This window comes from Zophobas morio, unplaced genomic scaffold (genome assembly GCF_036711695.1).
Source record: "Zophobas morio isolate AGI-343-1 ecotype UQ-CSIRO unplaced genomic scaffold, CSIRO_AGI_Zmor_V1 ptg000044l, whole genome shotgun sequence".
In the NCBI taxonomy this organism is placed as follows: Eukaryota; Metazoa; Arthropoda; class Insecta; order Coleoptera; family Tenebrionidae; genus Zophobas; species Zophobas morio.
In genome coordinates, this window is record NW_026972149.1 from 5,935,306 (window position 1) to 5,950,512 (window position 15,207).

The 15,207-nt window shown below is 39.2% G+C and overlaps 1 protein-coding gene across 1 annotated transcript in view; it reads right to left on the reverse strand.

The window, feature by feature from the left end:
- Positions 1 to 653: 653 nt before the first annotated feature.
- The window catches only part of LOC135141807 (klarsicht protein), a 102,282-nt gene continuing 87,728 nt past the window's right edge, over positions 654 to 15,207 (reverse strand). The window contains exons 17-20 of the mRNA XM_064073268.1: positions 10,835 to 10,989; positions 9,872 to 10,082; positions 5,503 to 5,783; positions 654 to 2,357 (exon numbers count right to left, since the gene is read on the reverse strand). Of these exons, the coding sequence (XP_063929338.1) occupies positions 2,111 to 2,357; positions 5,503 to 5,783; positions 9,872 to 10,082; positions 10,835 to 10,989 (894 nt within the window). The 3' untranslated portion in view covers positions 654 to 2,110. The remainder of the gene's footprint in view (positions 2,358 to 5,502; positions 5,784 to 9,871; positions 10,083 to 10,834; positions 10,990 to 15,207) is intronic.

Consider the following 15,207-nt stretch of genomic DNA (forward strand, 5'->3'; position numbering starts at 1 on the left):
ATATACTATCTACTTTTCACGATTATTATTCAAGTAATATGCCCAACGAAAATGAAATTACCTACACAACTCGCCTAAGGAATTAATGGTAAGCCGTAAAATCAAATGCCTCACGCGATAGATATAGATTTAGTTGTGGTGAGATTACTTCAGATCGATACGGATTTATTGGATGGTTGCTAGATCTAGTGCTACCGCGTATGGAATTTTGGATACGTCATGTTTGTGCTACGTCATCAACGATAGGGGAAAAATATGATTGTCACTTACCTGAGAGGTCGGCGATGAACATCTGTTGCCTACTTTCGATTATTTTCAGAATAATCCAGAGACAAAGCGATGTGAATGCCGGGAAAAAGGTAATAATTATCAGTCAAGACGAATAAACCACTATAGCATTAGGAATCTTGAAATTATTAGTTATTGAAGAAAAAGGTGTAATCAAATGAGCGTATACTTAACTCGCTGTTAATAATTTTAATGATAGATCCCGTTAAGTTTCTCATATTAATTAAATTGATGATGGATTATTGCCATAGGTCTAAATAATTTATTTTCCTCTAATTATATAATTTTGTCTTTAATAATTTACGACGGCATCTATGAATCATAAAAGTAATTAATGGTGACGTAGTGGGGACAATTAAAACTACTTTTGTTACAAAATTCTTTATTTTGAAAAAAATGTATGCGCCTTGTTGATACTAAGTGATAAAACACTAATCAATCAAGACCTACACAACTCCAATATTATCTTTGAACAATACCAAGTATTGGAGGGATAATTATAAAATAGGCAAATGCGTGGAACTAGTTACTGTATGATCGAGGAATTTTTACCATGCAACTAATAATATAAGATGTACTCATTTTAGATGATACTTAACATTAAACTTAATTAAGTTAAAACTGATTATGTTAAAACAAATGGTACAAACTATGAAACCGCCGTAAAAAGATTAACTTTAATTACTAAGCTTAGCATTATAAACTTGCCGCTTTAACGAGTTCGCAAGATTATAATATGAATCTCTGAAACTTTGACTATTATTAACCATCAAAATACAAAAAATACGAACGATCATTTTTTACGTTGGTTTCGTTAGAAATATAACTTACGCAAATGCCCAATATTGTCATAAATAAATCATGTTATATATAGAAATGCACAACGATAAACTTAAAATTTTCAAAAAAAAACGAAAGATAAAAATTTACGATAAAACAAACTGAGGGATAAAATTTGAAGCAAATCGTCGTACTGTTCTTAAATTAAGAAAAGTCCGTCGGCAAGTAACGTCCGATAATAAGTTCAGACGTCACGAAAACCCACGAAACTTTAATTATACGTAAGGTTATAATAAATCCAACCATTACATCTATTAGAGTTGGTTGGATAGACAACGTCGATGTTTTTCTTGTCCTCATTCATAATAAATAAAAATTATAAATAACAAACACCGATGTTGCCGATCACGTAAACACATGCAAACCTAGTTAACACTAACATGCACTAGTTTAAATAAAATAATCGTGCCGTTGCCGCACTTGTTCAGCAAGTGAACAATTATCGCCCGTTGTTGCACCCGAACGTGTATTTAAGTTACGTTGCAACGTCGAGCTTTTCAAATAAAAAAACACCATATACTCATGTGTTAAACGTAATAATATACTCTATTAGAGATACAAGGCCGTAGAGGCAAGGCGCCTACGTTAAGGCACGTGACAGTATAAAAAAGAAACTTATAAAAAGTCTTGCCAGGTCATCTCATCACTCTCATCAGTTTCGTCGGAAGCGCAATCAAACTCATACTTGCTACTTCCTTTCGTATATAATACTTTACGATCAGTGTAAACTGTAAATGCTTTAGCGACTACCTTCACAAAAAAAATATACGTCTAGTAGTGGCTAAAATTTCTTATCTAAAATGATATGAAATCGATCATTTGCTAACTGCAAATACGCATTTATTCTTTTACTATAAAATATCATTATATACACAATAACAATATGCTACGTTTTCATCCAAAACGAAGGCAAAGTCATTACGACTCTCGTGCGGTAAGTACCAAAGGCAGTGTAGGAAAAAATTTTGACATTCATAAGTACCTAAATCGGCGGCGGTCCTTTAATGTAACGCAACTGCGGACTCAAAGACATCGCAAAATTATTCATGTTGTCGCAACACTGCGGCTCCAGCAGGCAAGCCACGCAGAGGAGGGTTATGATGACGACTTGGAACGGAACTGACGCCCGCATCACCCGCTTGAACCAAGAAGCGCTCGGCTCGCTGCCGGGGTCGTCGTCGTCGTCGTCCGGGTCCTTCGTCGAAGGTTCCAGCTCCCGGTGCTCCTCGCTGACGAGCAAACACCATTAAATTCGACGAAGAAATATAAAAAATGGTAATCGAAAACGCGCGATTTTTATTCCAAGCGTTACCACTATCAAACAAAAGGCGTTGCTCACATAATAACGTTATCATCATTCAGCCGGCGTCTGTATTACTTACCGGATGCGCAAGATTTCAATACATAGCATAGTCTTTACGTTACATCATGTTATTTGACAGACCGCGGGTGCGTTCCGAAACGCGTCGTAGGTGATGATTCCTCCGAATTTGTTTGATTGTTGATATTAATTAAAACAAGAAAATTGTGCGTCCGACACATTCTGGCAACATTGTCGCATGCACGTGTCGCAAGTACGAAAGCATAGTTCAGACATCGAGAAATGTGTTACCTCCCGGCTAGAAAGGTGTCACAAAAGCGAATTAGTCTATATAATACGGGCAAGACTTAAAAATAAGTGTGCTTTAACGTTTCGGAATACGCAGGGAGCATATTTTTCAGCTAATCCTGCGTCCGACACACTCTGGCAACGTTGTCGCAATCCATGCGCATAAGTCAAAAAGATGCGTCATCTGTTACCGATTGACGCGGATTTTTGCCAGTTAGGTTGTTGGTTTAAATGACACACTAACAGGTCATAAAATTTTATCAAAACATCCCAATTCCCTGTTCGGAAACGCGTCGTAGGTGTTAATTCCTCCGCTTGTTCAGCATGGCACGTCTTTGCGTGGATGATCTATCTCTCTAATTTGTTGCGGGCTGTTACTGCGATAAGAGATTTGTTGTTTATTTGTTAATATTAATTAAGGCAGTCGCATGTTCGCTCACGGGTCGGTAAAACACCGATTAATCTTAAAAAGCGCCTTCGTACGCCCAGCGGGCCTGCTGGGAGACGCGGAGCGATCTGCAGAGATCCACTTGTTATTGCCTCGAGTTTTAACATATCGAAGTTCATTTTTCAAACTCTGAGACAATCTAACGCGGAAGATGCTGCGATATGAAATATATTCACATTAAAATTTTTATCTCGCTATTAAGAACTACAGCCTCGAGGGGCGCCGCTAAATTGAATGTTTGATTCGTGATTTAAGCGAATTGTGAGAGGTAGTGATCTCAGTGACAGGAATCTTCTACGCGTAAATTCTTGCGGATGGTTTTTTCATGGAATGAATGTTTAATGCTAAAACGTAAACAATGCAAAGAACAACAGCCGAAACAATGCCGACTGACACACAGAAATTAACCACAATATTGTCTCTGATTAATATATCTCATCAATATTAATGCTCGAATTTAAATAGTCCTCTCAGATGTAGATGGATGTACGTACACGTTTACGGACAATTACTCACACCGCGTTCCAATAAATGAAGGTGACCGAAATGTTTAGAGAAAAATTTGTCACAGATAGGAAGTCCCGCCTCCCATTTTTCATCAAATTATCATTTAATGGAAAATGTCACTACTTTGTCGCGAAAGACGCGAATACGACGAACAACCGCGGCATCAAAATTCAAATTAACCAAAGACGGTTCCAGCCATTGTTATGTCTGAGGTTTACCAACAGTTTGATGACTAGGACCGTCTGTCGCGTCATCTAGTTCCACAACTTCAAAAAAACCGTTTTAATTAGTAAACAACTATCTTAACGATTTCGGAAATTTTTAATCTTCGTAACACCTAGAATCCTAGAGTTCGCGAATGAAAGATGGCGATCATCTGATTCCGAAAGGTTGAAAAGGGTCGGCATTTATGTTTACAAATCTTGGGGTTAAACGACGTGACAATGCCTTTCTAAGCTTTAATCTCCCCGCTAAGTGAACATGAATGATCGTCTATCGTAACTATTTCCATGAGACCGACGGAGCACTGCCTTGGCAGCGTCTTGGTGCTTCACAACTAAATAGGCAGTAATGGCGGCCCACGACGCTGCTACTCGCACTGCATATGAATAGCCTGCTTACAGTTCACTTCATCCACATCAAAAACCGACGGACTTCGCCATGTCTGTGCAACTCTTTTCAAATTGATAACGTAGAGAGCATTAGAGCGGTATTCGATAACAATGCCACCGAATATTGAGCAACATTCGATTATTAAAAAAGAAGCGGAAGGGGATGATATATTGATTTTTTATTTTTCCACAAGAGTAGCAGAAAGGTGGAGTCGCAGCATATTTTTTAGTTATGTATGTCTTTCATACAATGCTGCGTCCGTGAAAAAACGGTAACATTCATAAACTAGTAAAAAAAGTGCATATTTATGAAACGCACGTTTCTCGTGTCTGATCTCTGAAAAGGAAAGTTTTGTGTAAAAGTTTTTTAGGTGCTTTAACTCCAAATTAACTCTTTTGCATATACTGCAAATATGCTTTAAACCTTTCCAAACTTCCACCTCATATCTGTCTCGATGTTATTAGTCGCCATCTGCATATTACTTTCCGAGTTTTACTTCAAAATGCTGCGTCCGCCATCGACACAATTATATTTAAATTTGCGTCGTCAAAATTATTAGTTGTGACACCGAAATTTACGGAGACTTCAAAGCATGGAAATAGTTAATGTTTTAACGTTTTGGGATATATTCTTCAGCTAATTCTGCGTCCGGTATATTCTGGCAACGTTGTCGCAAATCGTCATTTTCCTTCCCATGCGTCTTTGTCATTGTTAGTATAATAAACAAAATAAAAAAACTGAAAAAGCAGGTTTTTTCGTTCGAACTATGCTTTCGTCCCCGTCAACACCGCTTAATTCCCTTAAAAATCGCTACTTAGTAAATCCAGTATTAACGAGTTACAACAGCATAAAAATTTACGACGCTGTTACTGCAATTTAAAGCCACTTTGTTATCCGAAGAAAAATCCCGATTATCGCGCCCGCAATAAATTTATGATTGCATTAGGAAGTGGCTATAAACGAACGCATTAAATGAATTTAAGTCATAGATAGCAAAAACATCCAACACCGTCATTAGCAGTCGAGGCTTCAACTCCGCTATCATCTAGGTGAGAACCGCATGATTAAACAAAAAAACGAGTAAAAAAGCGCTTCGAACAGTGTCAGAAATATTTGCTAGTAATTTATAAGCGAGCTGTGTTAGATGGACAGTTGTTTATGTTGTCGATACGTGGGAATAAAAAGTGGTAGTGCTCACCTAGGCCGAACTGGCAGAGAGTAGGCAGCGGTGCAGGCGATCAGCGATCGGCAGCGTTTCTGCAGAGCTTTCAATTCCTCTTCGGCCGCGTTCAGCCTCTCGGCCATTTTCAGGCGAGCTTTGCAGTCCGGGGCCAAGACGACTTCCAGCTGACGAACCAAGCGCCGGATCGCCGCCAGACGACGTTCGCGCTCGCCGATCTCGTGCTCGGAACCCTCGTCCGAAATGCCGCTGTCCGACAGAGAACCTCCTTCCGTGAAAAGCTCCGGAATTTTACAACCCTGAAAAAAAATAATTAATTCCGGGTAATTTATAGGGCGCATTAACATTCGCAACCGGAACGCCGACGCTCTGCAAGAATATTTTTTACATTTGGAAGTGGGTATAGTTTAGCCATCTGAAAAAATCGCGCTCGAATGACGAGCAAAAAGGGGAAACGTGTTTCGTCGTCGAAGACTGCATACCGAGTGGCCCAGATTTTGCCCGCTTTTTTAGTCGAGCTAGCATACTGAATCATTTCTTACACGCCCGGGAAATTCGCGAAGGTTTGAGTAGGTCCCGTTACAATTCCTAACCTTCCGAAATTGGATACTCTGGCGACAATTGGAGGTACATCACCTATTGAGAATTTTAAGGTAAACCCACCCGGACCGAACCCTGGGAAGATTTGTTGAGTTTTATAAGCGGGACACTATCCAGGTGAACCCGGGATACTCCTCCGTTGAACCAGAGATGCGATATTCAGCACCATATGGATCCAAAAGGCCAAACCTACCTCAAAATTGTGATCTTTGTGTTTAAGGTTCCAAGCTTGCACATGTTCTCAGATTGGACTAGGAGGGTAGTGAGAAAAAAGCCTCTGATAGTATTCCTCCCAAGAGGACGACCTAAAGTCTAATTACGGAAAAACCCTGGGCCTGGATCATATCCGGATATTGTACTGTATTGTATCCTAAGGGATATAAGATAATGAAGACCTTTTCCGAAGGTATGTGACCTGGACGAAAGACTCTTGGAATCCTCACACAAAAAAAAAACATTAGATTCGTCCCTGGACCCCTGTAAGCAGCTTCCGTAGTGTACCATTCAAGATTCAAAGCTTACACATGTTCTCGGATTGAACCAGGAGAGGTAGTAAGAAAGAAGCTTCTGATGGACCTTGGTCTAATGACGGGAAAATCCTACGCCCATACCCGGATATTCCGCTGTATTGTATCCCAAAGGATACAAGATAATGCTGACCTTTTCTGAAGGTATTTGGCCTGGACAAAAGACTTTCTTAGTATCCGGTCGCTAAACGGACCCTTGCTGGATTAGACCCAAGGGAATTGATCGATTTACCGTGCGAAAAGATTCAACCCGAAAGTACATCTAGGGATCGTCTCAGGTGAAAAAGTCTTTCGGTCCCATGGAACTGCGAAGTCCTCAGGTGGAAACAAGAATAACCGCAGATTGAAGGTGTTTTTAGTTCCATTGTTTTTGTTTCTAATATAGATTAGTGGATTCAATACAAATCCAAGACAATTGAGTCCATGGTATAGTTTTGCGAACGCCTGAATATTTCGGTTGTTAAAAACAACTCAAGGAATCAGAATGACGCGTTAACATAAAGCAATAACAAAACTATTGTAAGTTTTGCAAAGACACAACGGAATTAAAATATTTACGAAGTAAAAAATAAGCAAGTCGGCGAGTAATAGAAACGTCAAGTCTCCTAATGGACATTTTCTCACAACAGACGCACACATGCATATAAATGTCCGTATTAGTTATTGTAATGAAAACAGCAATAAATATTTATTGCAGTCCGTGCCACGAGTTCCAAAAAACTTGAGACTACCTACTCTTGCTGTTTAAGTTACCCGAAATTGGGTAACGCTCTCATCAACAAGTCGATAAAAAATAATCTCGCCTTATCGCTCGAAAACGTTAAAATTCAGCTTTATCCCGCGGGTTGTATTGGTCGTATTTTCACAGTCGATTATTTGCGGTACTGTGGATGAACTGACCGGCGCTCGATTCGTTTCTTTAGGTGCAGCAGAGTGGACTTAACATATTTTGGACAGTGCTATAGAACGAGTGTAAGTTCGGCACTTGAGCGCATTGCCGGTTCGGCACTTCCACATAGGAATGAAGCGCTCGACGCTCGGCTCCGGTAATGAAAAGCACAGCGCCGCATACTAAACAGATTTCAGGGGTGATGGGCAAAGGCAGGAGCATCTGCCGGCTGCCACCATGTCACTACGCGCGAAAATCATCGCTAAAATACCAATGACTCTCGGCCTTGTATTACATCGACCCCGATTATCGCAGCGCTGACGCTAATAACCGTGCAACTAATAGCCATCAGATAAATAATAAAGCCAGTAGTCACACAATAATAAGCACAACAAGAAAAAATATTTACTTACAACAGTACAACGAAGGCAAGACGTGTTCGCAACAGATCGCCTCTTTTTTTCTCGGCGAAATCAATTACAATAACGGTTGCTTCGCAATCTATGCCGATTTCAGCTCTCAAAATAGAAGTGATTTAGTGGCAAGAAGGCGTACCGCGCGCGAATACACACCGTCGATGAATCGACAACAATTAACGCCCATCGATTAAAAACGTTAACTTGCCCGAATATTTTAAAGGTCCAACAAGACAGTATACCTTGGAACCCAAAGACAGCATTAAGGCCCGACGCTTAGTATTGGTCAAGGTATTTTGGTGTGCTTCGGGAGAAGTCAAACCCAACAACCACTTTTTTCCCGTCTAACGGGACGGACCATGAGATTCATTAAATCCCTTAAGCGGAACGCCGGCCCGGTTTTGCCAGGTTTACGGGTTGAAGGTCCCACGAGTCTCAAAACGGGATCTCCTAGTGGGTAAAAACGTCCGACTCGACGACGGGTAATTTAACCTTGTAACCTTTTTTGACGAAAACGATACTCTGCGAGAACTTTCCAGGGCTAGCCTTTTCTCTACCCTAATTGGTTCAACGATACCCGGATACTAGACTCAAGAAAACAAAATACTGGGATCACCGGGACGGGACGGGTCAGGTCAGGTCACACGGGTGGAGGTGTTGGAACAACCTAATACCCGATGTCCGGAAAAAACAATTTTTTCTTCCTTATGATGTGTTGCTTTAAAACCTAACGGCGGATAGGGCGTGGGGCTGGTATGGGCACCCCACATGCTGCAACACAAGGGGGAATTCCAAAGGTCAGAACTGATTATTACTTTTAGATAGTTTAATTAGCAGATTAAGGGTTGCCCACCCTTTAATGTTCAGGTTGGTTAAATTTCAATTTGACAGGGCTCGCATAAGCGTGTCCGCGTCGATTTATGGCTTCTTAGGTGTTTTTTGTAAAATTTGGATGCGCGGGGCCTAAAATTCGGCGTTTCGTATTCGTGGGCAAGTTTGCGGCGGGCATCCACCATCTGGCGTGTTATTTGTACATCTCCCAGGGAATCGGGTGCAAGCGCGAGCAATATCTCTGAATTTTTTGTAGTGGAGTCTCGAATTGATTTATTTGGCGTTTATTGTGGGGTGCGGATCGATCGGTCGGAGGGCGTTTAGAGAAATTTGGGTGGGCAGTTTTCGTTTACATAAACATGGGTTTTCCGCAAGGTCGCCGGTGGAAATCGTGGGTAATAATCTGACTATCCTGTAGGCATGTAGTAAAGCTTGACCTCCGGGCCGAAGTTAAGCTCTCCGATCCGATATTAAATTTGTATTTTTACGCTGATTCCGTGGAACATTCAAGATACGTGACCAGAAAATCAACAGGAGCACGATTAACGATCCGGAAACAGCAGCATTACGTTGGTCAGACCCATCCGCGGCGTCGCAAAGCATCCTGTCTGCCATCATGGAGCTTGCGACCAAATTACTCATATACATATTGTATCACTTTATATTTCAGGAGCGGCGAGAGGCCGCATACATGTAAATAAAACTTTATATTCTGACTCAGTTGGGAGTTTTTTATTTCCGACGCGTAAGTATCCCTGAATTATGCACTCGGATCGCCGGACATTCTGGGTTAACCACCCCAGGACGTAAATTTCGCTTAAGTTTTTGCTGGAAATTCGACAAACGGCGTTCCGGTCGACAGTGGAACGAAAACGAAAATATGTGGCCAAAATCGTAAAAATGTACTAAAATGGTAAGTATTGTAATTTGTCTTAAACATTTTTCCTCATACCCCAAGGATCCAGCTAGGGACCGCTGGTTTTCGCATATACATTAATGATATTGCGTTACAAGTTGCTTTTAATTGCGATGCGTTGTACTGATGCGACCAAAACGATTTTGAATTTTGGTCATATATTTTTGTCTTCGTTCTAGTGTGCGTTGGGGAGAAAGTAGCGACTCACCTGGATGGTGGTGGTTTCGGATAGCAATTTGGCGACGTCCCGAACGTAGGTCGCCGTTTGATCAGATAGTGCACCTCCCTGTAGCGCGGTGTCGAGAAGATGCAATGTTTTCTCATCACTGCGTAAATCCACTTGTAACTGTTCGAGTCTATTGTCGAGCGTTTTCCACTGTTGTAGCAGGGGTTTGAGTTGAGCCAGGCGTTCGTTAGTGCTATAAAAAGAAAGCGAGATTCCAGAAAAAAGTAGTAAAGGGAGATTATGAGTAAATCGGCCTTTATTGACGAATCAATCAGACGGAGACACATTCGGGGCGATGAAATCGTCGGTACCAATTACTTAGGGGTTGCCAGTTTCCAATGGTGAGTGAGTGGTCGGTGATGTAGGTCAACATTTGTTCAAGAAATGAATTCCGTCCGTGAGGGGTGTATCCAGCTCGGGGCAATAATCATTCAGCTCTCGGGAGATTATTTAGGCGGAGGTCACAACATATTCCCCACTTTAATGAATCATTTATTATATCGCCCCGGAACGTCGAGCTTTCCGTGTTTTCGCTGATGAATTTGCGCTTCGACGTATGCCAAGAGAGTTATGACAACAAATAAAAATGAGGAGATGTAATGGCGCGTTATGCAAAGGCCTACCTCGACGCAGGTATATTCCGAAATAAATCACGCTGACGTACGGTAAAAATGTCACATTGTAAAATAGATTTGATGATACTTGTAAAACAAACCACGTTATATGTGGGTGCAGCTGTCGTCATGTAGTCGCCCAGCAGGGGACGAGCAGAGGGGAGATTTTCCACACCGGAATACTAATTACAAAATACTTGGTACTACTGCATACGCACCTACTGGACATTGTACTCCCAACATCGTGAGAACTACACAAACCTCGACCCAAAAAAATTGCCCATCGAACGAATCCTCTGATTAATCCGTTCAACCATCGATTAATACTTACGTCGTACACAAATTGTCCCAAATGCGATACAGCTCCGAGATGTCAGTCTTCAGACACGACGCGTTATATTCTTTGTTTTCTACGACGAACCGATGCACCGCCACGTTGAGCGCCAGCAGCTTCTTCTTAAACTCATAAATATCTTCCAATTTTTTCTGAAACAATAAGGACCACGTTAATCCGCTAAAAATTCGCTTTCTCGATATCTAAAACCCAGTTCGTGTCTACGCTCGGTCATAAATTTAAGTAATTTATATACATGTGGCCATCAACGTCGCCGGACCACGACATGGAATATATGACCGCCGAGGCAGTTGCAAGTTGGACGAAAAGGAACTGCTCTTGAAAACCCCCAGGGGATCAACTGAAGGTGGTGACCTGCAAGGATCATCAAACTCGCCCTTGAATATTTTAAACTATCACCACGAATTTTACTACGCAACACTTGCGTTTCGCACCTGCGCACTCTACACGCCCGAATTCCGATTAATTTCATTATTTATCTTTATGGGCACTTAAGGTGCATTATTTACGCAAAGCAGGGCACTCACACGAATCTCTAATTTTTAGACGGGCTGTATCTCAAACAGTTCGTTGCAAATTTAGAGCAAACGAGGCATTAGCTGAATTGAATATACCAGCATCCGGTGATTAGTAATTTTTCTTTGATTGTCGGGCTAAACAAAAAAGGATGCACCCTAACCAACCCCCCAACTATTCAGCGGTGTTAAATTAGATTCCGAACGAACTGTGGGGTAAGTTTTCGAAAGTGCCTAACCTTACTTTGAGTTCTTTCTTCCCGAGGGTCACTCGACAATGTCTGACTTCGTGTTTTCTGGCGTTTCACACCTTGTACAATACAAAAATGACGTACAATACGTCACCTTAAAACATTATTAAATAATCCTCATCGTTCATTAGACAGAATTCCAGTTGACGCGAAAATACTCTGTGCGAATACGTTTTTAAGAGAGAAAATTTTCATGTATTGCACGTTGTCAAAAATGTTTGGCCACTGTTACTTCCGAGAAAACATGACAGTAGCCAATCACAGATGGATCCTATTAGAATACTTTTGGTTGGCTACTTTTATGTTTTCTCAACGCTCATGACACCTAAAATACGTAAAAATAGGTCTCGCCTTTCCGCCTATCTGTCTGTCTGTTTTTATTGGCGCATAGTCGCGAAACTACCGAATCGATTGTTGTCAGATTTTATAGGCATGTTAGGTATATTGTGTAGATGGTAAAACGTTCACCAAAATTGGTTTAATGAACCCCACCTACAATTAGATGACGTCTATCTATAAGATTTCGAAGTATTGAATTATTAATTGACTGATTTATTAATTTTTTTGAGTCACCCTGTATAAGCAATTCTAAAAAATATGAACGCAATTATAAATTACAAGTACAGACTGATTATATTTTGACCATTTAAGATAGGATTATTCAGCAAAATTTTGGGGTGACGTCATCAATTTTTGGGGGGGGGGGGATGGGGATGAACAAATAGACTTTGATCAAAAATTTACCATGCTTATGATAACTTTAAAACATCTCCAAGTTTTCAACGCATTCGATTTTGTAGATCCTGATTAAATCAATAAAATAAATTTACGCATTCATTATTTTTTTTTTGAGGAACCATGTGTATGCAAATTCAGAAAGTATGAATGAAATAATAAATCACAAGTACAGATTCATCATATTTTGAACATTTTCGATAGGATTTATTCAGCAAAATTTTGGGGTGATGTCATCAATTTTTGCTTCCCGAGCGTAAGCAAAGGAAGTATTGTAATCGAGTCCGTCGGCCGACTCTCTACTTTTACGTTTTCTCGATCTTTCATGACCCCTAGAAGACGAAGAAATAGGTCTCCCATTTCCGTCTGTCCGTCTGTCTGTCTGTCTGTCTGTCCGTCTGTCTGCCGTCCCGGATATTTATTAGACAGATAATCTCCGAAAGTACTGGACCGATTGTTGTGAAATTTTGTACTTATATTAGGAATATCATGTAGATGGTAAAACGCTAACCAAAATTTGTCTAATCATCCCCACCACTAATGTGATGACGTCACTTCAAAATTGTACATAGTAAATGGGTTTTAAATTGTATAAAATAATATAGTCCTAAACATGTAGTTTACGACTCCGAATTGAGTTTTTACCCGAAACGTCCAGATTTTTCGAAAAAAAAATCAAAATTATAAAACAACATTTTGCAATTTAATTTTGAATCTGCTAATCCGAATGTTTTGAAATGTTGCAGATGTTTTAAGGCTATAAAGAGCATCATAAATTTTTAGTCAAAATATATTTGGTTATCCCCTCCAAAAAATTGATGACGTCAGCTCAAAAGTTTGCCGAATAAATCCTATGTAAAATGTACAAAATATGATGAGTCTGTGCTTATGATATATCACTCCAATCATATTTTTTGGATTTGCATATACACGGTGACTAAAAAAATTAATGAATGCGTAAATTTATTTTACTGATTTACTCAGGAACTACAAAACCGAATGCTTTGAAATCTTGAAGGTGTTTTAAAGTTATCATAAGCATGGTAAGTTTTTAATCAAAATGTATTTGCTCATCCCCCCTAAAAAATTTATGACGTCACCACAAAAATTTGCCGAATAAATCCTATCTAAAATGTACAAAATATGGTGAGTCTCTTCTTGTCATTTATCATTCCATTGAAATTTTTTCGATTTCCATATACAGGGTGACTCAAAAAAATTAATAAATGCGTGAATTTATTTTATTGAGTTAATCAGGAACTACAAAACCGAATGCTTTGAAATCTTGCAATGTTTTAAGGTTATAAAGAGCATAATAAATGTTTGGTCAAAATATTTTTGCTTATCCCCTCCAAAAAATTGATGACATCAGCTCGAAAGTTTGCCGAAAAAATCCTATCCAAACTGTACAGAATATGATGAGTCTGTACTTGTAATTTATCACTCCATTCATATTTTTTGGATTTGCATATACAGGGTGACTCAAAAAAATTAATGAATGCGTAAATTTATTTTACTGATTTACTCAGGAACTACAAAACCGAATGCTTTGAAATCTTGAAGGTGTTTTAAAGTTATCATAAGCATGGTAAGTTTTTGATCAAAATGTATTTGCTCATGCCCCCTAAAAAAATTATGACGTTACCACAAAATTTTGCTAAATAAATCCTATCTAAAATGTACAAAATATGATGAGTCTTTTCTTGTGATTTATCATTCCATTCATATTTTTTGAATTTGCATATACCGGGTGACTCAAAAAAATAATACTGCGAAAAAAAAAACATAATAGACATTCAGTCGTCACGTTTCCGACAGCGAGGGAAGTACTGTCTAAACTCTTTAGACCAATTTTTTATTGTTATCTTGATAAAAATTACGATACTTATGATAACTTTAAAACGTGTCCAAAATTTCAAAGCATTTGGTTTTGCAGTTTCTAATTAAATTGCAAAATGTTTCGATTTTTTTTTTCCAAAAATCTGGACGTTTCGGGTAAAAATTCAATTCAGAGTCATAAACTACATGTTTAGGATTATGTTATTTTATACATTTTAAAACCCATTTACTATGTACAATTTTGAAGTAACGTCATGACATTAGTGATACCATCTACATGATATTCCTAATGTAAATACAAAATTTGACAACAACCGGCTTAATACTTTCGGAGATTATCTGTCTGATAAAAATCCGGGATTGCAGACAGACAGACAGACGGAAACGGGAGATCTATTTCTTCATCTTCTAGGGGTCATGAAAGGTCGAGAAAATGTAAAAGTAGAGAGTCGGCCGACGACTTGATTACAATACTTCCTTTGCTTACATTTCTGTAGTACTCGTAGTCTATGAATCCGCCTTGATTTTAATCATGATTACTTATGTCGAATTTGTGCTCTTATTGTGCGGGTTTGGAACCCACCTTAATTTTTGCTTCACAAACGTACGCTAAGTATTATAATAGGTTCCATCGGAGGAGCGGCTACTTTCATGTTTTCTGGATGTCTCGTGAAGTATGAAAAAGTAGGTTTCGCGTGTCGATTTTTATTAGACAGACAATATCCGAAACTACCTGACTGATTATTGCCAAATTTTGTATGTATTTTAGGAATATCGTATAAATAGTAAAACGTTAACAAAAATTTGCCTGATCTTCCCCATTAACAATTTCATTATCATTTTGCTCGTGGTTTATGAATCCGCCTTGATTTATATCATAAATATTTTACAAAAATGTGTGAATTGGATTTATGATTGATTCTGATTTCTGACTTGTTTAATCCATTTATGTTTACTTATAAGGGTTATCACAAAATAAATAGAACTTTGCAAAATCAAATTTTAAAAT